General features: G+C 45.8%; 1 protein-coding gene across 2 annotated transcripts in view; it reads left to right on the forward strand.

Moving 5' to 3' along the window:
• PRKCB (protein kinase C beta) overlaps positions 1–24,510 on the forward strand; it is a 328,913-nt gene that overhangs the window by 225,519 nt on the left and 78,884 nt on the right. For both annotated transcript variants that reach the window (XM_045993021.1, XM_045993020.1), the window contains exons 8-9: positions 7,994–8,090; positions 17,801–17,947. In XM_045993021.1, coding sequence (XP_045848977.1) covers positions 7,994–8,090; positions 17,801–17,947 — 244 coding nt within the window. The remainder of the gene's footprint in view (positions 1–7,993; positions 8,091–17,800; positions 17,948–24,510) is intronic.

A 24,510-nucleotide genomic window follows, 5' to 3' on the forward strand; every position in this document is an offset into this window, starting at 1 on the left:
CAAAGTACGATATCCATTCATGATAAAAAAAACTTGGGTAATTTTTCTTAACATATGGATGATCTGACTTTGCGTGCTGCCATTAGCACTAGTGACAGACTGCGAATTCCTTCCTCTTTAAGTCAGGCGTAAGGAGGTTAAGGAGAAAGAATGTATGATCCCCCAGGGGGTCTGAGTGAGACGGGAGAGCGAACATGATAATAATTACTAGAGTAATAGCTACCACTTAGTGACTCTTAGCTGGATGCCAGGCTCTGAGCTGATCACTTTCCAGGTGTCCTGGAGTCACACATTGATACCCACGAATAGCCTCTTTATTTTCTGTAATGTACCTAGACTTTCTTAGGCCGTTTTGTGACCTCCTGGTGGTAAGAAGGGGACCCTCTTGCCTGTGGTATGCCTTCTGGGCTTGACTGCCGCAGCGCGGCTGCTCCTGCCTGGTTCCTGAACCCGTGCCCATGAGGCTGAACGGGTACCCCCCGTCCTCCATCCCCCCTCTCTCCCCAGTTTGGAACATCATTTCTGGCCTCCTGCTGGAGTCCCAGGTTCTGGCCTGTTGCCTCTAGTTGTGAGGTCCTTCCACATAGTGTCTTCTTTGTCCTATTCCCCAGGCCACCTATGTAAGCCCTCGTTTCTCAGCTTCCTGCATGCGGGCCAGGAGTGCTGTCCCAGTGATCCCTGCATCCCGGGCCCATGTGGCCCTCCACGTAGGTCTCTGCCCAGGGCAGAGAAGGACAGGCCAGGCCCCTCTGCTTTTGCCCTATCCTTGCTCACTTCTCATGGTTCCTCAGGCCCAAACGGGCAGGGCTCTTTCCCACAGGGGCCACCGCTTCCTGGTCTGGTGCCTGCCCTGTCTGCTCCCTGGAAATGGCAGAGGGCAGGGGGAATGAAAGGATTGAGTCCAAAATATCCCTGCAGGTACACATTATCATCCTTCAATTCTCCCACCAGTTCTGGGCAGAACGTCCTTCCTGGGATCAGAGCATTCAAGCAATGTGTGAAAGGACGCACAGCTCGTAGGCGACGGTGCTTGAGTTTGGGTCCAGGTCTCTGGAATGCTAGGGCTGACGCACATGCCCTCCCATTCTGCCTCCTGGTACAGGGGTTTGGCAGAGGCCTTGAAGGTAGATGGGAGGGCTTTGACCTTGGCTGTCCTAAGGGGATGGATGCTCTGTGACTTCAGGTGAATCCCTTCACCTTCTGTACTCCAGCCTTCTCAGCCGTTATGATTCCATTAGTCAGGGCTAATTGTAGCATCCCCCACCCCGCTCCTAGGCGAGTTGTGAAATTGTGTTATAGGAGGGAACTTCTGCTAAATAAAAGCCCTCTTTGGGTTTTGCAGATAAAAGTCCCCCCCCCCCCAAAGATTCAGGGCCAAGACATCTGCGAACCTGTCTTGAATGTAAATGGAACAAATTCTAGACATTTGGATTCTTGTCCCTGTGGGCCCTTGGGTGAGTTCCATGCCATCTCCGAGACTCAGTTTCCCCATCTGGCAGGGGATGAGCTCTCCCAGCTCTTCTGTTGTGTTGTAATTGAAGACCACACAGCAGAAAGGGGCAGCTGTACAAGCTCCCAGATGTGGCACGCCAGCCTCAGGCCCCTCATCTGCCGCTTTGCCACCAGCCCCGCATCTGTTGTCAGATCCACTCCTTTGTTTCTAATTTTGTTTGTTTTTGCTATCTCCTTTCCTTCCCCTTGTTTTCCAGGGGTGCATCTGTTTTGCTCTGGTTTATTTTTCTGCAAAGAATGAGTTCTGGGGTTTACGTATCAATTCTGTGTTTCGCTCTTCTCTGTGGGTTTGTTGGGTGGTTGCATGTGAATTTCAGCTGAACATTTTGCTAATTTATCTTCCTTCTCTTAACGGGCTCTGCTCTTCAAGAATAAAGAACAAGCATCAGAGGGAATAAAGATATCCTCCGAGCTGTGATGTGCCGCGTTCTAGTTTTTGTTGCTTGCTGAAGGTCTGCACTTACGTTTTTAATTTCCTTTAAGCGTGCTTTTATTGGGGCATTTTGGAAATCACTGGTGTTACTTTTTGTTTCGTTTTTCATTATGAATGTCAAATGGCAGTGTTATTGCTTTATGGTCAGAAAATATGTCCTCTTCTCTTCTCTCGTCTCCTCTCCTCTTTTCTCTTTTTTACTTTCTTCACTTTCTTTCTCGATTTAGCTTAGTTTGGTGTTACTGAGTGTTCTGTGGACATGTCCATAAAAAGATTACATTTATTACTCGTAGGTCATGCATTTCAGTGTTGATTAATTCCATCTTACTATCCAGATCTTTGTGCCTTCCTATTTTTTAAATTTGTTTCATCTGACCAACATGCACAGTGCTCATTGAGTTTCGCCCAGTAACATTTTTCTGAATATCTTCTTTCATTTCTGATTTTCTTTTTCTTTTTGCTTTATGTGTGGCATCATTCTTGATTATATAACTCTCCAAGACTTATTTTATTTTTTTAAGATTTTATTTATTTATTTGACAGAGATCACAAGTAGGCAGAGAGGCAGGCATAGAGAGAGGGGGAAGCAGGCTCCCTGCTGAGCAGAGAGCCCCATGCAGGGCTCGATCCCAGGACCCTGGGATCATGACCTGAGCCGAAAGCAGAGGCTTTAACCCACTGAGCCACCCAGGCACCCCTCTCAAGACTTATTTTAAAAATGACTTCTATCAACACAAATTTATATCTGTTGCAGTTAATACTCCTTGTCCATGATTTTGGCTTATTGCTGATATTTCTTCAGTGAATATACATAGTAAGTACCTAGATGCTGACTCTTTGGATTCATAGAGGTTTCTTTTTATTTGGAGAACAAAACACAAAGTTAAAAAGAAAATGAGTAGTAAAAAATAGCATGTTTGAAACTGATAAATGCTACAGAGAGGGGCATTGGGTGGCTCAGTCAGTTAAGCATCCAACTCTTGATCTCAGCTCAGGTCTTAATCGCAGGATCATGAGTTCAAGTCCCTCATTGGGCTCCACACTGGGCATGGAGCCTACTTTAAAAAAATTAAAGATGAATATTATAGAGAAAAGTAAATGAGAAACAGGGATAGGAAATGCAAGGGGTAGGAGGATGGTGATACTCCAATTTATGTAATATAATTCCCAGGAAAGGACTCATTGAAAAGGAGACACATGGCAAAGAGCTGAAGGGAGTTGAGGGAGTGAACTTGTGGAAGTCTAGGGAGAGATCGTCCCAGATGGTGAGAGCAGCAAGTGCAAAGGCCCTGAGGCAGGAGTGCACCTATTAGGTCTGAGGGTCAGTGAAGTGACCTGTGTGGCTGGAGCTGGTTCTCCAAAGGGGTATCAGTGGGGAGCAAGGACTGGCAGGATGAGGGGTGCTCGGCAGATTCTATGGGGGCCTTTTAGGAACTTCATCTTCTTCCCAGAGTAGGTGGAGGAGCCAAAGGATTGAGGACATCTGAATGATCTTTCAACCTGTCTCCTTTGGTGGCAGAGTGGTAAATACTTCTTGCCTAGTGGATCCTGCCCATTTTTTTAAGTTTAATCTCAGTCCTTTTATTTGGTAGAACATGTGGCATGTTATTGGATTGAAAAACAGCAACAACAAAAAATAGACCTAAATTCAAAATTCTTTCTTCTTTTCCTTTGGGAAATGTTTTAATGCTTATGGTCATAATTGCTACATTTCCAATATGGTGTTTCTGATTCTGAGGGGTTTTTTTCCTTTTCCATTTCATTCTTTTCTTCTTCTTGTGAAAAGACAACTATTAATATCATTGTTACCTTAAATTTCTGTTTCTTTAAGCTTTGTTATTACTAATAATGTCGTTTTGATCTTATTACAAATCCCACCCTTCCGCTGGAAAAAAATCTAAGGCTTTGGAATCAGATTTCCTGGGTTAGAGTCTCTGCTCCTCTATTTCCTAGCTGTGTACCCCTGGGCAATTTGCTTTGCCTCTCTGTCTCCTTTCCTCATTTGGAGATAACAGCGGTATTCATGTCATAGGGTTGTTATGATACTAGAGTAGTTACTATAAGTAAAGTTCCCAGTGTCAGGTGAGTAGTAATTACTCAGTAAGTATTAGTGATTATTGTTAACTGAATAATTATTAGAAAAATGTAAATAAGAAAGCAAAATACTATCCAGAATCCCATGGTCCAGGGATAACCACTGTTGACATTATTAAGAGGGTTTTTTTGTGTGTGTATGTATTGCTTATGTGTGCATGTGTGTGTCCGTGCTCACGTGTGTGTATCTGAAACAAAAAATGAAAATTGACTGTACATACTGTGTCACGGCCCTCATTTTTCATCTAAAAATGCATTATAAACACTTTTCCTTATAAGTCAGTAATCTCGGGCAACATCATTTTCATGTGGCCCATTCTATAGATCTGCCTCAATGTACAGAATCATATTCTTTCTTTCTTTCTTTCTTTCTTTCTTTCTTTCTTTCTTTCTTTCTTTCTTTCTTTCTTTTTGAGGGACAGAGAGAGCATGAGAGGAGAGAGGTCAGTGGGAGAAGCAGAGTCCCTGCAGAGCAGGGAGCCTGATGTGGGACACGATCCCGGGACTCCAGGATCATGACCTGAGCCAAAAGCAGTGGCTTAACCAACTGAGCCACACAGTCGCTCCCAGAATCATATTTTTACTATAAGATATGTAGTCCTTACCTAGAAAAATAATTCTACAGTAGACATACTTGCAGCCAAACCTTTGTGCATAGCTTTAATTATTTCCTAAGAAATTCCTAATCCTGGAATTGATGGCTTTGAGAACGTGTGTATTATTAAAGTGTTTGCCAAGCCCTTCTGCAATTTTTTTCAGTTTACATTCTCACTCTCAGTGCTGCGTGGTACTTTTCATTGTACCCACATTTGTCAACATCTGGTATTGTAAATTTCAAAGATATAATGCAAAGATGATACATATTTTTTTACTAATTATACATATTTACAGAATTCCAGTATCATACATATTTTACTAATTTCATTGAATATTTTAATTTATACATTGCCACTTGTTTGTATTTATAAATGACTATGTCCTGATTTTTGCCTGTCATTTTCTTATTGAATAGTAAGAACTTTTTACATAAGATGGATCATAATATGTCTTTCCTGATACATATATTGCTATATTCCCTCCTTTCATGTTGTATATTATTTTTGGTAATATACATTTTTCTTAATGGTATACATAAGGCATTCAGTTCAACTCTGATCAATATAATAAATATCAGGTTCAACTGCCAAAAGAATTTCTCAGGGTTCCCTAATTGTTATCTGAATTATCCATCTTAGTGTTCATGGTCTCAAGTGGATTTTTAAATTTAGTAATTGCATTTTCCTTCTGAGAGTAGCCTTTTCTAATCTCAGATTGTTCCCTTTTCAAAGATGCATTAGCTTCTTGAATCTCATTGAAAGTATGAACTAGATATTTTTTAGAATTTTCTCTCTTTTGGCAGTAGTTCTATTTCATTGGAGGTACTTATCTGATTTCTCATTGTTTCTCTTTATTTGACTGAGTTTTTCATACATCCTGTTATTTTTCTGTATCCACCCATCCTTAAAGGCGGATGAGCACAAGAATGATGAGTGTCCCAGTTGTAATTTTTCAAAATCAGATGAAGGGAGAAAGGAGTCTTTGTATTTTTTTTTGGAATTTTTCTTTGTCAGAACAGGGATCCTGTTCCCTCTAGCCGTTTTGGAGAGATCCACAGCTGGAAACAGCTACACATCAAAGAGTCAGTCCTACTGCCCAATAAGGAGGCATTTTCCCCATGTTGGTTTTGTCCAACTCAAAGTTGGAAGGGGTCCCTGCTTCTCTTTTCTAACAGACATGAGTCCTTATTCAGGGCCATAGAGACAGTATACTGGCTCCAGCAGACATAACGAGGGCACCACGACATGTCCCATCCTTTCTGAATATGAATCAGAGTGGTGGCTGTCATCTAGTCCCTGGTGGTCTGGCCCAGGGTCGTTAGTGGGGTTCTGTTGGGGGTCCCGTTGACTAGTCACCGCTGGTTAGTCCCCCTTGATCAGTACTTTCCAGAGCGGCTAGACTGTACATAGTTTAGATAGCACATGGTTAGGGCATTAGTAATACTGAATTGTACCCTGGCCAAGCTTTTCGTTGGCCAATGCTCTTTCCAACCTTCAGATTATCATAAAGAGAAAGTCTCAGTTGGTGTTGCTGTACCCTTAATGTTCTTTCACTCACGCCGCTGGCGGAGCTCCCATTTTAACAAGGAGGGGCAGGCATAAGTCTCAGAGCCTTTGGTAAGCAATGCCGTCTACTTGGACTTGGGTAACTTAATTTGCATACTTTTTTTTTTTTTTTTTTACAGTTACTTTCTACTTGTAACCTCTTGGCTTCCTTTTCAAAGGGAATATGCTATTTAAAAAGGAGACAATATAATGAAAACCATGAAGTGGATCATAATATCCAGATTTAGCAAAATCCACAAAGACAAATAATGTTTGCCAACCACTGCTCCGTGTTCTCTTACTTATTACTTTAATTTGTACGAGTTCCTAGACACTACTGTGTGGATAGCACCCTTCCTGATTGCCAACAAAAATACAGATGTTCTCTTATTTTTGTATTTCTTTTGGAAACTGGGCAGAGGACAATTGAGGTTTTTTTTTTTTTTAAGATTTATTGACTTATTTATTTATTTGAGAGGTAGGGAGGGGCAGAGGGAAAAGCAGACTCCCCGCTGAGCAGGGAGCCCGATGTGGGGCTCCATCCCAGGACCCTGGGATCATGACCTGAACCGAAGGCAGACGCTTAACCAACTGAACCACCCAGGTGCCCCGAGGACAACCGAATATTAAATGTGGATGCACAGAAACGCCAGTTATCACCTCTGCTTTGGATCTCCTCTCCTCCTATTTTTAGGAGCTGTTGAGGAAGTTTTGTGAATGGAGGATAAAATTATTATGAAAATTGTGGATTTGAGTTAGGAAGTCTTTCTTGGGGAGTGAGGAGCTCCGGGATGTTTTTCCCCTTTAGTGACTTGGATGTCTTTGGAATGTCCTTTCCTTTCCCATTTCTCATGTTCCCCTTTGAGTAGATGGAAACATCTTTGTGGTCAAAAAACACACTGAAAGCCATCATGTTTATTAGGATAATGTCAATATCTGTGAAGATGATGATGATGATTTATTTGCTAAATGCCAGACACTGTGCTTATCATTTTGCATGAGTCACCATATCTTAGCTCCACAGTAATTCTATGAAAAAGACCTTTTTTTTTTTTTAAGTAATCTCTATGCCCAACATGGAGCTCAAACTCATGACCCTGAGATTAAGAATTGCATGCTTTATTGACTGAGCCAGCCAGGTGCCCCTGAAAAAAAAAAACTCTTGTTCCGATTTATAGATGAGAAAAATTGAGGCTCAGAGAGCCTAGCTAGCTTGTCCAGGGACCCACGGAGGCAAGGGCAGAGGGGAGATTTGAACCCAAGCAGAGTTTGACTCTGGGGCTTGTGTACGTACTTATGAAGGGATGCTGTTTCTCAAGGGGGTCATACTGGGCACTTGGGGAAGGCATCTGCAGAGAAAACAGCATCATGGAGACAAAGCAGTAGTCATCCAAATGCTGCTGAGAGCCAGGATGCTGGGAGAATGTGCTAAGAATCCACTGACCATGGGAGATTGTCATAGCATTCTTTCAGAATAAGAAAGCATGTAGCAGACAGAAGGTAGGTAAAAACATACAGCACTGAGTGACTGAATGAGAGAACTAAGAAACGTGTGTGTGTGTAAGATGAGAAACAGAACCAGAGCCCGAACATTGCATAAACACAGAATATTCATTTTTTTCTGAAAACTGTGGAATAGTTACAAAAATACATAGCATACCTGGCTACGAACACGTACGTGCACACCTCCCCCCAAAGAAAACCCCTCAACACATTTTTTTTAAGGTAAATCTGTCTATAGTCTTCCTTTTCTTATTGTAACCAACGAAATAATATCAAGTCAGGTCATGGAATTTGTCCTGTCTCCCTTCAGGTTCAAGTTGCTGAGCCAGGAGGAAGGCGAGTACTTCAACGTGCCGGTGCCGCCAGAAGGAAGTGAGGGCAATGAAGAGCTGAGGCAGAAATTCGAGGTGAGCTGTGGTTCTTTCTACGCCAGTGGGGCTGCTGGAGTCTACCTCAGATGCTGTGGCTCTGGTTATGAAAGGCCCTCTACCAAGGCCTTTCATGACTCTGTGCCTTTGCAGTGTTTTTCTGGCTCCAAGAAAACTCCTATGCATCCTCCAAAACCCCAACCAAGCGTATCCTGCTTTGTGAAGGCATTCCTTCCTCCTTGTCCTCACTTAGATTTAGACTTTTCCTCAAAAGTGCTCCTTCACTTCTCAGGTCATTTTTTTTTTTCCTGTTTTTTTTTTTTTTTTTTAATTTGTCAGAGAGAGAGAGAGGGAGAGAGGGATCACAGGCAGACAGAGTGGCAGGCAGAGTCAGAGGGAGAAGCAGGCTCCCCGCTGAGCAAGAAGCCCGATGTGGGACTCGATCCCAGGACGCTGGGATCATGACCTGAGCCAAAGGCAGCTGCTTCACCAACTGAGCCACCCAGGCGTCCCCTCAGGTCATTTTTTTTTTTTAAGATTTTATTTATTTATTTTAGAGATAGAAAGGGGGAACAGAGGGAGAGGGACAAGCAGACTCCACACTGAGCAAATAGCCTGATATGGGGCACAAAACCACGATCTTGAGATCATGACCCAAACCAAAACCAAGAGCCGGACGCTTAACCGACTGAGCCACACAGGTGCGCCCATTCTCAGGTCATTTTGATGATAGCTTGGCGTGGGATGGTAATAATGGTGAATGAAAGAAATAGACAGAAGTGGGCTCTATTTTGGAGGCTGAGTTAGACTTGCTGATGGATAGAATCTGGAGTTGGATCTATTGGTGGGATGGTGTTGTACTGTTAACAAATGGAATTGTTTGTGCTGGTGATGTCATGAAATACCCATGGGTCTACCTTCCAAAAATGAAGAGTCCTTGACCTGAATCGTGGGCTACACGCTGACTCTGCCTCTACCTCCGCTAAGCCCTTTCTGTTCAAGGAGGTGTGAGGCAAGAGACCCTGTTTTCAGCTGTGTGAGAGTTGCAGACACATCCTAGTTTCACAAAGAAAATGTTTTGGGGAAAATGAGTTTGAGATCTTTCATTATAGGTGTATTGAGTGATTTTAAAGTAGTTTCATAAGGGAAAACACATTATTTTGTTTGTACAAACTCAGTATGCTGAGTCTGATGGGAAAACATCAATTCTAGATAAATAGTGATGGCCTAACTCTGAAAAAAAAATTGTATAAAGCAGCTAAAAGGAAATTATGGTCATTTTTATTCAGCAAATAATCACACAGGCAAATAAAAAACTTGTGACCAGGTAAAGTTCTATGAAAGAGAGGTCCACGTTAACTCTGAGATGGGAGGACAAGGAAGGTGTCATTAAGGCAACAACAGTGCGAATTAACTGAGTAGAGAGAGGAAAAGAAAATTCCATTCAGCAAGGATGGCATGTACAAAGGCCCTGTGGTGGGGAGTTCTGTAGCAACTATGTGAAACTTATAGAATACCAATGTGGCTAGAGGAGAGAGAGCAAAGGGTGAGTTCAGGGTAATACTGGGGAAGTGACTGGTCATCATAGTGGAAGGGCTGTGCTGGCCTTGGCAAGGATTTTGGCATTTATCCCAAGGTCCATGTTAGTCTGCCCTTCAACTTGACAGAAATAGCACTTGAGTATTGGCCCTTGTTGTGCCCTCCACACAAGTTAGTGGTGATGGGTCTGACCCAGGGGGAGATCCCATCCTGGAAACAAGTGGGATGAACACATTGGCCTTGGACTTACTAGTCATTTCTCCAGTGAACTCGGCAAGGGAAGGTTATTCCCGCGGAGCCGGCTCAAGTCCAGATGAGCTGGTAAAAGGACATCCCACTCAGTAGAGCCAAGAACTAGACACTGTTGATTAGTCTTTCCAGAGAACGCCTTCCATCTCTTTCCCTCAACTTTTTGATGAAGCTGTGCCCATTTGCTGCTGCATTAAAAATGTATCGTCCTGGGTATTAAAAAAAAAAAACAACACCCCAAGTCCACTGTTTTCTTGTATAAAATGGTGTCTCAGTTTGCAAAATGATTTCTCCCATGCTAGGGCAGCCGGGGTGACATTTCAGGACATCAAGGAGAACAGTTCCTATGTGAACATAGTGTTTATCCGGGCCAGTTATTGGCATGGAGTAAAGGACTGTTTTATCTGCAAGCAACAAAATGCAGCCGTTTATTCCTAGCGAGAGCCCACAAATGCTTGTTTATGCCTGAATTATAATTGCTCTGTACCGTAGTTGTTGATTAAAAAAAAAAAAAAATGTTTCCAACCAACCGAGAATTGTTCTCAGACACACAGGGAAATTTCAGTTGACCTTGAACGTGAGAAATGTAATCCCTGTGCAATAACCAATTAGCACCCGGAATGACTCAGAAATTACTTTCAAGCCTCTTATGTGGAGAAATTCTGAGTGCCGGTAAAATCGAGCTGCTAGCATTGGGGTAATAGAATTTCACGGCAGGGGAAGCTTGGTGCAGTGGCTGCCCGTGGTGAATTTCAGAACGTCTGAGTTGGCTCGGTCTGGGGCGGACCAGGGGCTTGTTTTCTGACCACGGGCTTGTCTCTGGGTCAGCAAAGGGAAAACTGCACCTTGGATGGTTCACAGCGGGTTTTCTGACAGTCTTGGAATTTTCTTAAATCATACAGTGCTTCCTCTGGGCACTTTATTGTTTTAAGTGCTCCGGAAATCTGAGCGTATTTAACTCTTGCAGAACCCCTGAATGATAGACGTTATCATCCTCCCCGTTTTTTTTGTTTTATGGATGAGGAAGCAGAGCCCCAGCGAGGTTAAGCAACTCTCTGCCATCCTAGAGCTAGCCACTCATTACCCTGCATTGAGTTTCCCCACAACAGACCACAAGGATTCAAGTTCAAGTAGCTTCTTGGGGAGGTGATCACAGGAAGCTTCCCTGCGGAGAGGGGAAGAGGGGGGACGTTTCATGAAGCACGTTGGCCCCATGGGCAGCGGGGGTTTAAGCACGCCGGAGAACTCTGGGAGTTGAATGTGTGCCTTAGGGGTGGTAAGGGGGTGTCCCAACCCGGGGTGGGGCAGGAAACTGCAATATCGTCCACCAGCTCAGCTTCTGTCGCTGCCTGGTGGCTGCTCTCTGGGGAGTTCCCTGGCCAGCCCTCTTGGACTCTGCTGCTCCAGCAGCCAGGCTGTGAGTCCCCAGGTGGTCACAGGCAGAGAGACAAGAGTGCCAGGGGGTCTTGGCGGGACACCTGGGCCTCATCGGTGCGGTGAAGCCCTGTCCTATACAGGTGGTTCAAGCATCGGGCTGCCTAGATTTGAGTCGGGCTCTGCCACTCCCTTGCTGAGTGACTGTAGGCAACTTACTTTCTCTCTCTGAGCCTTCGGTTCCCCATCTGTAAAATGGGGGAAGCACAAGGCTTCTCAGCTTCTAAGGTTATGTGAGGACCTAATGAGAGAATGCATTTAGGACAGCATCTGGCGCGTCATAGTATCCCGATGTCAGGCCACTGTTGTCATTACCAGCTTCACCCTTGGAATAAATGAAGCTCGGAACATATTCCCTCTGGGATTTGGAAGGGCCGGTTGGGGATTGGGAGGGATCTATGGGGGCTCCAAGCCTCCTGAGACCTTGCCTCTTCTGCTGGGCCCTAGGGTGCCCGTAGAAGCCCCTCTTAATTGCAGAAGCTGAAGCCAGGGCAGGCACTAATTGTCTGAAAAGTGGCCCGGGAGACTGGCTCCCCAGGCGTCTCTGCCGCCGTCCCGTGCAGTCTGGAAGGACGCAGGTCTCCTGGCTCAGAACTCTAGTCTATTTGCTTTCTCTCTGAGCACTGAATTCTAGGGCTCCACATTGCAGACATAAAAAGGCAACTATCAGTGTATTCCTGTGTCTGAAGACATATCCATCCCAGCAAGATAGAAGATCATTTTAATTTGGGCCTCAGTTTGAAGGTCTTTGCTCTTTGACGGAACACCTGCTAGGCCTGAGGCCCCAGGGAAACAGGGGGCTTCCAGAGGGACAAGGATGGACTTCTTGTCTTCCAAAGGTTCACCGTGGAGGGGTCACAAGCCCAAATGTTTTCAGGAGCCAGACAGATAACAAGGAGGGGAAAAACTTGGTGTCAGACAGTAGGGCGTGGTGGGGACGGTGGTAAACTTGGGAAGTCCAAGATCAAAGCCACAGCCTTGTCATGTTCTGGTGGGAGCCCCTTCCTGGTTCCTAGATGGCTGTCTTCTCACTGTGTCCTCACTTGGTGGAGGGGCTGAGGGACCTCTCTGGGGCCTCTTTTATGAGGGTACTGATCCTGCCCATGGGGCCTCCACACTCATGACCTAATCCCCTCGCAAAGGTCCCATCTCCTAATGCCCTCACCCTTGTGGTGCAGGATTTTAACATGTGAATTTTGGAGGGGAGGACACAAACATCATAACCTACAGAGGGGGACACACACACTCTAGCTCCGAAGAAGGCCCAGACATTGTAGGTCTATAGCCTATACCTATGAGAAAAAAGAAGCAAATTGAGCTGGAGAGTGGAAAGAGGGTTTTTGGTCCTGAATTCAGAAGAGAGAATGTTGCTCACAGGATGGGGGTGTGAGGGAGTAGGGGTAGTGAAGCTGGTGGCCACTTGCTGCTCCTTGAAGGACAGAAAGAAAAAATTTCCACGAAGCAAGGTCAAATGGAGAATGGGGAAGTTGGGGCCTCTTACTCATGGTTCACCAGCAGGCCGTACTGGGGACCTGGGGTGTCCCCCTGAGGGCTAGGATGGGGGCTGGGGAACCAGGGGACGGTCAGGATTTGGATCCGCACAGGTTGAAGAATGCAGTGTGTGGGTCAGGTGGGTCCTGGGTCAGATTCAAGGAAGGTGGGAGATGTGGTCCTGGAGCAGGGAAAGGCAGTAGGCGGGGAGAAAGGAGGAACCGTGTTTAGCACCCTGGGCAAGATTCGAGGGCTGGAACTTGAGGGTTTGGGATGATGGAAAGATACGGCCCAGAAAAGACAGTACAACTTCTGTCTTAGGCACTTGGCTTCTTTACAACCTACCTGATGAGCTCATGTTTGAACCACCAGCTCTACGTCTGTGACCCCCAGACCTCTGTCTACAGCTTAGATACCATTTCTCAGTCTCAAACCCACAGAGGCCATTGCTTTCTGGATATGGATCTTTGGCTCTCCCAGATACACTTGAATCTCAGCATATCTCAGTGCAAAACAACTTGACCGGGTGTGTCCACAGCAGCTCTGTTCATAGCCCCACAGTGGAAAGGACTCAAATGCCCATGAAGAGGAGAACGGGTAAATGTAAACAACTCAGCAAGACTGCGGGGCAGACTACCGGCTTGGCAGTTTCACGGGTGAATTTCACGAACATGATCATGAGCAAAAGCAGCCAGATGCAAAAGACTACTTCTCCCATAGAGGGAAGCCTATCAGACTTCCACAGATCTTCACCAAATGTGTGGGTTTCCAGAAATTCTCCAGTCCTCTGTGGATACCAACTGGGCGTCCTACAATTTAATTCACAGACAACACCTGGAGTTAGAGCAGACCCCACAGGTTAAGGCCTCCGTCCAGACTCAGGTCACAAATGGTGGATTCCCACGTCACCCACACTTCTGTCTGACTTGCTGCCAATCTGGGGTTCCCACTACACCTCCCTTCTCAGATTCTCTAATTTGCTAGAACAGCTCATGGAACTCAAGGACACACTTAATTATATGAACTGGTTTATTGTACATAAAGGATATGATAGAGGATACAGATGAACAGCCAGATGAGGAGACACATAGGGTAAGGTCTGAAAGAAGTGTGGGAGCTTCTGTCCTCTGCAGGGTCAGGATTCATCATTCTGGAAGCTCTTTGAACTCCACAGTTTAGGGATTTTTATGAAGACTTCATCATGGAGACGCAATCAATTATTAACTCAATCTCCAGCCCTGAAATGGGGCTGAAAGTAACAAGCTTCTCATCATGGTTTGGTCTGTCAGGTGACCATCCCCCATCCAGGAGCCCAACAAGAGTTTCCTCATTAGAATAAAAGATGCTCGTATCAGGAAATTACAAGAGATTTAGGAGCTTTGCATCAGGAACCAAGAGCAGAGACCAAATAAATATTCCTTATTATGTCACACACTCTGATTCTATTTAATGAAGTTCAAGGACAAACAAAACTGACCTACAGGAATAGAAATCAGAACAGAGATTGTGTTCGTGGGAGGCAGGATTGGCTGGGAAGGGGCACGGAGAACTTTCTGAGGGTGATGGAAATTGGGGTTTGGGTTCATGGATGTCTACATTTGTCCAAATTCATAGAACTATCTGCTTGGTATTTTGTGCGTTTCAGCATATCTAGTGTAATTTTTAGTTTTATTTATTTTTAAAGATTTATTTATCTTTTGATAAAGATTGAGTGGGGGAGGGGCAAAGGCAGAGGGAGAGAGAAGCCCAGGGAGACTCTACGCTGAGCACAGAGCCCAACACGGGGCTTGATCTCATGATCCTGAGATCATGACCTGAGCTGAAGTTGAGAGTCAGGCGCTTAACTGACTGAGCCTACCCAGGCGCCCCTCCATTGTAAGTTGTAAAACATTAATCACAAAAAGAAGAAAAATGGTGGATGCTCTGTCACCAGCACAAATAGGATGACAACAGTGGACAGGCACATCCTGAGGGAGAGATAAGCCTTGCAGTGTAGGCCACTGGGGATGGGAGTCTCAGCATGCCCTAAGTCAGGCTCTTCCCGTTCTCTTGCCCACACCTCCACATCTGCCTTTCCTCCGCTCCTCCTCTGAGTGGAAAATGCCACCATCCTGTCCTCCCGTGAGTTCAACACAGGAGCCAAGGACTTGCCCTTCATCCCTCATCCTCTCTCCCAGACTGCACCCAGCTCTGATGAGTCTACCTCCAAATCCACCCACTTTGTTCCATCCACACCGCAGACACCCCTGAGGTCGGGTCCCACCATCTTGCACCTTGACGACTGTGGTCCTTTCCTTCTAGTGGTTCTCAAAGTCACCTTCAAATGGGTCTCTTCGCTGGACCCAGGGTGATCTTCCAATGGAATATGATCATACCATGGCCTCCTTAAAGCCTTTTTTTTAAAGATTTATTTATTTGAGGAGGGGGTGACAGAGAGAATCTCAAGCTGACCCCTCTCTGAGCTCAGAGCCCAACACGGGGCTCCATGTCATGAGCCTGAGACCATGATCCGAGCTGAAACCAAGAGCTGAAGCTTCACCGACTTCACCACCCAGGGACAAGCCTTTCATGCTCAGAATCAGCTCTGACTCCTTAAGAGGGTTTACCTGGTCCGGCTCATAGTTGGGCTGTATCCCGAACCACACCTGCCTTGCACTGTGTCTGCTTCTTCGAGTGTGTCTTGCTTTCTGCTCCATTAATTCTATTTCTGCTGCTGACATGAAGTAGTTTGCCTGGAAATCTCTCCTGCTTATCCTTTGGACCCAGGGTGTGGGACCCAGTCCCTGCTTTGGGGTGGATTCTCTGAACATCCACAGTCGTCTTTCTCCCTGATTGACCCTCAGCATCTAGAGCACCGCCTAGCAAGCCACGGGAACTCCATGAGTTTCGTCTGAATACATGACGCTTTCCCGATATTCAAAAAATATCTGAAAATGTTTGCTGCCTCTTGGTCTTTAAAAGTCAGTTGAATAGGGGCGCCTGGGTGGCTCAGTGAGCTGGGTGTCTGGCTCTTGGTTTCAGCCCGGGTCATGACCTCGGGGCCTTGAAATTGGGCCCCGTGTTGGGCTCCATACTCAACGTGGGTCTGCGTCTCCCTCTTCCTCTCTTCTTCCCCCTACCTTTCTCTCTCTCTGGATTAAATAAATAAAATCCTTAAAAAAAAAAAAGACAACGAATAATAGGACAGTTATAATAGCTGCCATTCGTTGAGTACCTACTACATACTAGGAATGGTGCTAAGAACCCTGAGCTACATTCTGTCCTGTCCTGATCTTCATTTGCTTGAAAGGGTTTAGAAAGTTTCATTCACTGAAGACAAGTCAGTGCCTACTCTGCTGGGTGCTGCTTGAGACACCAGGGAAAGGGGAACAAGAGACAAAAATCCTTGACCTCTTGGAGGTTGTGTTCTAGTGTGAGGACAAAGATGAGAAATTAAGAAACGAATAAAACCGGGTTTGTAGGATGGTGATAAGGGATATGGAGGAAAAATAAGTAAGGGGAATGAAGATTGATGAGAGCTTCTGCATGTTGGTGTTGGCAAAGGCTATAGTTCCCCCACCCCCGCCAAGATTTTACTTTTTTGAGAGAGAGCAGGGAGAGGAGCAGAGGGAGAGGGACAAGCAGACTCTCTGCCGAGCGTGGAGCCCGACACGGGGCTCGATCCCACAACACTGGGATCATGACCTGAGCTGGAAGCAGTCTGACGCTTGACCAACTGAGCCACCCCGGGGCCACAGGAAAGGCTGTCTTATCTGAAGTGGGGACACTCTGGGAAAGAAGTTAGAGGCACAGGAGGCGGCAAGTGCAGAGGCCCAGGGGCAAGGGCATATTTGATGCTTTCAGAGAACAGCAGTGAGGCCAGGGTGAAGCAAGGAGAAGAGGTCCAAAATCAGAGAGCGTACAGAGGAGCAGGGACATCCCTGGCCTTTGGCCTTTTCTCTTGAGAGAGATGCTGAAGTTTGGGATGTCTGAGTAGAGAGTGTCCTGAACTCATGGCTCCCTCCGGATTACATCACTTATCCATGCCCGAGTCAGGAGTCTAGCCCTAGTGGCGACTCCAGAAACAAAGTCCTGGTGTCTGCAAGACCTCACTCCTGACCTCCTCTCCTCTCCTCATCGTAGGGAATCTGCTGCCGTTCTGAGTCACCATTCTGCTGCTCACAGTGGCGAGACCCTCCCCCACTGCCCTGAGGACCGACACGGGCCTCACCCATCCAGTCATCCACAGAGCAGGAGACTGTGTCGGTTGTTAGAGAAGTTGCGGAGGTAGAGACTGTGCCTTCACAGAGCTTCCAGTGTGTTGGCGGAAGCAAGTGAACAGTTACCAGTGTAAATGGGAAGTGAAATGGATGAAGGATGCAAAGCGGGACACTTAATCCAGAGAGACAATCACGGAAGGCTTCCCTAGGGAAGGGAACATGGGAAGCAGGGGGAGCTCCGTTGGCGAAGAGGAGACAGTAGCCACCCTTAGAGCTGCAAGAGCATGTGCAAAAGCCCAGAGTGCGATGTGAAAGGGGAATGGATCTGGATTACAGGGAAGGGTCCAAGAAGTGAGGAGATTGGAGAACCTGATCATACTGGGCCATGTAGACCAGTGAAAGCACTGAGGCCTTTATCCCAAACCTAAGGAGTCACAACGGAAGCATTTTAAGCAGGTGGTGACCTGGTTGGGTATGGAGAAGCGAAAGCTCACTCTGGTTGCATGAAAAGCCCAGTGAGGCAGGAACCAAGGTGGGGTGTCCAGGTGCGGCACGATGGCAGGTCGTGGCGAAAATGGGAAGCAGGTCAGTTCTAGGGACAGTGAGGACTCTTCCCTGTGGTGGCTGAGGCAGGATGGACAAACGGAGAAACAGGGGTGTCAATGATGGGCCCCAGCTTTCCGGCTTGTGGAGTAGACGTTGGCCATGCTTTTCATTGAGATGCAGACCAGGGGATGGGGTGAGCTCCAGGAACCACAGCTCGCGGCAGCTACCTGTGACTTCCTCCAGGGGCATCGTCAAACCCTAATGATGTTTTCTGTGTGCTTCCTCCCTCAGAGGGCCAAGATCAGTCAGGGGACCAAGGCTCCGGAAGAAAAGACGACCAACACCATATCCAAACTTGACAACAATGGGAACAGAGACCGAATGAAACTGACTGATTTTAACTTCCTGATGGTGCTCGGGAAAGGAAGCTTTGGCAAGGTATGCTGTGGCGTGGGGGTGGCTCCCGCTCCAGAAGGACAGGTAACAAGGCAGGGACTCTTACTATTCATATGGTGCCTACATTCCAGCGAGGGAGAGAGTAAAAAGGAAATAGACACAACACTACAGTTTGTAATGAAAACCATGAAGGAAAGGAACAGTGTGTTAGGGGACCCAAACAAATCAAGAGGGGACCCACTAGACCATCAGAGGAGGTGAGCCCTGAGCTAGCTATTCATTCCAGGAGCTAGGAATTGAATGTTGCCAGCAGAGAGAATAGCAAGTGCAAAGGTCCTGGGGTAGAGAAGGGTTTGGTACCTTCTAGGGACCATCAGAGGGTGTTGGGCCCAAAATGTCATGTGCATGGCAAGGTAGTGGGATGTGAGATTGCAGAGACAGGCAGGGGCCTGGTCCTGCAAAGCCTTGTGAGCTATGATGAGAAGTTTGGATTTTATCCACAGTGCAGTGGGGAGCCATTGAAAAGTTTTAAGCAGAGAAGTGACATGATCCGATGTGCCTTTTGGAAAAGATCCCTTTTGCAGCCAAGAATGAAACCATTCCTTTCAGACAGCAAGGGAGTTGAAGGATGACCTGGGGACTGGTAGAGTGTGGTTCTGGATTCTTTTATAGATACTAGGAGACACTGTTTTACTGAAGTTGAGATTGTGGTGTAAGTATTCCTGAGTTGTTTAGTGCTGTTTCGAGTCTTTTAATCCCTTGTTGTGCCACAAATATGTCTCGTATAAATCTCATACCATGAACTCAAGTGTGTAGAAAAATATAAATTTCTTCTCCATCTCTGTAGTCCAAGCCCCCAGTCTGGGACTTTACCTGGAGTTGTTCTTCCCTGGCCCCTCCCCCACCCCAGTCGCGTGAAATCCATTCACGAATCCTAACAGATCCTTCACCAAAGCAGGCCACGCCTTCACTGACTTCCCTCCATCATCACAAATACAGCCCTAATCTAGACTCCCCCACGTACCCCCTGGACCTCCGCAGAATTTCCTAACTGGCTTCCCTGCTTTCATTCTTGTACCCGTAATCAGTACACTTTCCATTTAGCAGCAACGAGTCATTTTGTCAAAGTTATATTACGTCAAGGCACTCCCCTGATTAAAACTCCCCAAGCAACTTTCCATCCCATCAGAGTAAGTGTCATACATACAATCGTATGACGATTACATCGTTCTTTATAATCTTATCAGGTTCTCTGCCTGGCGACTTCTTTTTCTTGTCCCTGTCACCCATCGTGTTCTGGCCACAGTGGTCCTTGGGTTTTTGAAACATACAAATCTCCTCCCTCTCTTAGAGCTTCTGTGATGCCATCCCTTTTATTCTTTGCACGGCGGGCTCCTCCTTGTAATTCCCCTCACAACCTAGACGACACCTCTTCTGAGAAGCCTTCCCTAAGCACCTTCTCAGCCTCACTTTCATTCCCCATTCTATTCTGCACTCTCGTGGCAGCCATCTCCAGATGGTATTCTTTTTGTTTATTGGTTTGTCTCTCTTCTAAGAACTGAGCATTCCAAGAGGAGGACCTCTGTCCTGTTCACCACGGTCCTTCCAGTGCCTGTGGATTGAATCCGTTCAGGGCCTGGACAGAAGGCACGATTTTCTCTGTGGGTCACAGGGTCATCTGCTGAGATGGAATAAGGGATCTGGATGGTGGTCCAGAATGTGCAGGGCTTGGGCATGAAATGGGAATGACAGTAGGAAAACACAGCAAGATTACTGAGGGGCGTCCTAAAGTCAGTGATGGAAGTGGTCCATGCCTCTGTGTGATTTTTGCCAGCATCTCTGAGCAGCTGGGTGTGGACATGGAGAAGTGGGTGGCACATTTGAGCTAAGGGGGAGATGAGCAGAATCAGCGAGCCAGAAGATTAAGAGGGAGTCAAGGATTCTGGGAAGAGAGATGCCTGCTACAGATCCTATGGAATCTTTCAGTGGGTGATCAGTAAAAGCATATTGGATAAATGAATAAAAATGGCAACTAGACCAGGCTGGAAAGGAAGTCAGAGCAGGAAGAAGAGCATAACCCCGGGTGGAAAAGAAGGAGTCTGAAAGCCTGGGGATGAAAAAAAAAAAAAAAAAAAAAAAAAAAAAACCAAACAGGTGAGGACAAGAGATTTAAAGTGCTAGGAAGACCAGGGACATTTAGATTCCAAAGATGAGTGAGTTGCCTTGGTGATAAGGACGGATGTGGCCTAAAGGAAGAAGGGGTTCTAATTATATGGGCCTGTTGGGAAGTTTGTAGAAATTAAATTATATTTTTAATGAGCGGTATATGCATGGGGTTCATAATTAAAATTATATTGAAAGGATAAGCATTGAGATGTCTGCTCTCACTCAAGTCCACACCTTTCTGTGCCCCCCCCCCAACTGCTGCTGCCCTCCAGAGGCAAATATTCTGTTTATTTAATTTGAATATTTCTGGTTCCCATGTGCTAAATGAACACATATAAATACGCATCTTTATTCTTGTCCTTGTTACTGCAAGGGTTCGCGTCTTCTACACAGAGCTCTGCCCCTTTCTGGTCACTTAACAATATAGGTTGGAGAGTTTTTGCTTGAGGAGTGGAAGTGCCAGAAGGCCTTACGGAAAGGATCAGGACTGGGTGGTGTGGGGGAGGGGGTGGAGAAGTGGGAGAATGGGTCATCAGGGAACAGAGAGGAAATGAGAGCAGATAGATCATATGTTTCCATGGAAACTGTTACAATAATTGAGATTTCTATTCCAGGCTGGGGATGTAGCCTCAAACAAATCGCAGTGGAGAACAACAGTATGTCAGGAGAGCCAGACAGAATCACAAAAAACCTCGATGGTCTGTTAAAACAGAGCGTAATCCTCAGCAACTCCAGTGGTAGCCACCGTGGGTTTTGAATTAATGTGGTTTCTATATTTGAGTGCCTACCTTGAACATCCGGCTGTCTTGCCAGGTACAGAGATCCATCCGCTTAAACAACGCTCCACAGTGCGGTGGTGGCTCTCCTCCTTGCAAAAAGAGGGGAGACATTGGTCTTTGGGGTGATGATGCCTTCACCCCTCTCCTCTCCCAGGTCCTCTGGATCAGATCTGGCCCCAAAACATGTGCCCTTAAGCACAGTCCTCATTTGTGGGGTGGCTGGGGAGTGACACGTGCCTTTTGCTAAGACCTGTGGGAATAAAACAAGGCAAAGCAGGTGTGAAGGCTGTTGAGTTCCCAGCAAGTAAGCCCCGTTTCAAAAACTCTGAAACCAAGGACAGTCTAGGGAGTTTGCTTGCCTGGAGAGGTGGGAGTGTTTACCTGGAAGGGTTATCTTGCTAGAGCAGGGCTTCTTGGCATGTCTGCCTTACTTGGAGATATCCATGATATACTCAAAGGAATGAGTTCTGTCTTATCTCTGTCTGTCTGCCATCATGGAAAGATGACTATGACACGTTATCAGTTAAAACAGAAGCAAGTCATAGAGTCTTATGATGAATAATATAAAATATAATGTACATAGAATAATTCTTTTCATGTAATGTACTCATGGTCCCTATTCTCATTGAATTTTCTCCCAATATTTTATCGTTAAAAAAAAAGTTTTAAATATAGAAAAGTTGAAAGAATTATATAGTGAACATCCATAATACCACTGCCTAGATTTTACAATCAGAATTTGACTGGTTCTGTTTTATCACATATCTATCCATCTGTCTCTCTGTCAACCCACTTTTTGGAAAGATTTAATTAATTAATTAATTAGAGAGAGAGAGAGAGAGAACACATGCATGAGCTAGGGGAGGGGCAGAAAGAAGAGGAGGAGCAGACTCCCAGCTGAGTGGGGAGCCTGACGAGGGGTTTGATCCCAGGACCCTGACATCATGGCCTGAGCAGAAGTCAGACTCTTTTTTTTTTTTTTTAAGATTTTATTTATTTATTTGACAGAAAGAGATCACAAGTAGGCAGAGAGGCCAGCAGAGAGGGGGGGGAAGCAGGCTCCCCACCGAGCAGAGAGCCCGATGCGGGTCTCAATCCCGGGACCCTGAGATCATGACCTGAGCCGAAGGCAGGGGCTTAACCCACTGAGCCACCCAGGCGCCCCTGAAGTCAGACTCTTAACTGAGCCACTCAGGTCCCCCACTGTCAACGCATCTTTTTTTTTTTTACGATTTCATTTATTTATTTGATGGACATAAGCAAGGAACATAAGCAAGGGGAGTGGGAGAAGGAGAAGCAGGCTTCCTGCTGAACAGGGAGCTTGACATGGGGCTCGTGACCTGAGTGGAAGCCAGATGCTTAACAACTGAACCACCCAGGCAGTCCTCAACCCATTTTTAATACATTTCAAAGCAAGGTGCAGATACTGCTACACTTTACCCCAAAATGTTTCCGCATACATATCATTGAACTAGAATTCGATATTTGTTTTTGGTAATTTTTAGGGTAAAATTTACATGCAACAAGATGTAGAAAGCAGTGTACCATTCTGTGAGTTTTTGAAAAATGCATACTTTAAAATGCAGTGGGGTCCAAACATTAGTCAGGAAATCACACTAATGGATGTAACATGGAACCGTGGTATTTGATGTGTTCTGTGATGCCCTGTGGGGGTGGGCTTGGCCCTGGTTGGACGTCAGTGGGGGCTTCCAGGAGAAAGTGGCTCCTGGGCTCTATTGAAGGATGAGTCAAGTTAGCGTCGATGAAAATCTCAGAAGTTCTCCTCTTCCTGACCCCTTACTCGAGCCAGGCTTAGTTGATCTGGGTGGTGGCCAGGGTGCCCACGCTCCTGTAATAGGTAGATTCCCCTGCTGTGCAAAAGTAGACCCCCAAAAGTACACTCGGTCGGACACCATGGATGCTTCATTTTCATTCATGTGATAGTCTGAGATGGGTGTTCCTGACCTCACCCACTCTCTCCATATGGTGGCTAAGGGACCCAGGTTCCTTCCATCTTCTATGACTCCATTAATCTCTACTGCCTTGTTTTTTTTTTTTTTAAAGATTTTATTTATTTATTTGACAGAGAGAGATCACAAGTAGGCAGAGAGGCAGGCAGAGAGAGAGGAGGAAGCAGGCTCCCTGCAGAGCAGAGAGCCCAATGCGGGGCTCGATCCCAGGACCCTGAGATCATGACCTGAGCCGAAGGCAGCGGCTTAATCCACTGAGCCACCCAAGCACCCCTCTACTGCCTTGTTTTGTGTACATTCCAAAGGCGGAGGGGGCAAAGTAGGGAGGAGGTACAAGCTGCTTCTTAAAAGTCTTACTGTGGAAATGACACCCATCACTTCAGCCTACACTCTATTAGAATTTAATCACATGGCCATGCCTCCGTACAAGGGAGGCTGGGAGAACAGTTCTGGTGGAAAAGTTAGTAGCATTGACCACACTCCCTGCTTTTCAGGTCTGGATGGAATTTTTCTTGGGGACACGAAAGAGCCCTCTGAACTTCCAGGTGATCATGCTCCATAAACAAAACACTTCAGACTCCTCTTTCTTGGTGACATTTCCTTGTGTTCAAATCATGGAACATGCCAGGTGTTAGTGCTGCTTTTCCTGAAGCATAGCATAAGCCAGGAATAAATCAAGTAGGAAGAAGTCAGCAGCTTATGAAATTAAAAGGAAAAAGTGGAAAGTCCTTGGAAACTGGGCACCCAGTTTCTTCAGAAAGTCCCAACCAGGCCTGTTGATCTGTATGCATCTAAGAAGGTTTAAAATAAAAAACTGAGAGGTGGGACACCGTTCGGCCACCTCTCCAAGTGCATGGCTTTCCTGGAATAAGGTCCAGGAGGCTGGTGACATTTAGTGCCTGGTTATTACTAGTAGGAGGCTACTTGACAGGAAGTAGCCCCTTCCAATAAGGTAACCGTAGGGATTTAGAACCTTTGTGGCACTGTCCAAGGTGCTGATGCCAATCACTTTAGCTCAAAATTCAGACTGTACAACAGTGTTGAAAATAGCCTTGGCCGAGTTTCCCAAATACTCGTTTATTCATGCGCATGTTTATTTTTTTTTTGTCATGTACACACCCCCTTGCTATCTTAAATATTTTTCTTTGAATGGATTTAACTTCCTTTTTCTGCTCTTAGCATTGCCCAACAAAAGGATATATATATATAATCACACGCTTGATCTACCCCTTGTATATTTATTTTAATATGTTTTAGGAGAATTTATTAAAAGAAGATTGCTTTTGTCTTTGTACTGCTGATGGCATAAGTGCCCCATTTTGTGAAAAACTGTCTTAAAGACCTTACGTTCACAGAAGAATTTGGCGCTTCAGTTACTATTGTTATTTTTTAAGAACATGAGGTGTTTTGCTTCTTTTTTCTGTGCATATCTGGAAGGCACAGAAAGTGTCTGATATTCCCTGTCCTCCACATTCTTTCCTTTAGATGAGAAGCATGCTCAGCATTTCCTGTATCCTTAAAAATCTTTCCCGTGACCACGACCCTTCTCTCCATCCTTTCCTCACTGAATACATCCAGAGACTGAACCAACCCTTTTGAGATTTGCTGCCTCCACTTCCTCCTCACCCATGCCATATCCTCTTGCGTTGGGACTTCTACCCTCAGCAGATTCTGAAACACGGGTCTCCCA

The sequence above is a fragment of the Meles meles genome, chromosome 21 (assembly GCF_922984935.1).
Source record: "Meles meles chromosome 21, mMelMel3.1 paternal haplotype, whole genome shotgun sequence".
NCBI classification, from domain to species: domain Eukaryota; kingdom Metazoa; phylum Chordata; class Mammalia; order Carnivora; family Mustelidae; genus Meles; species Meles meles.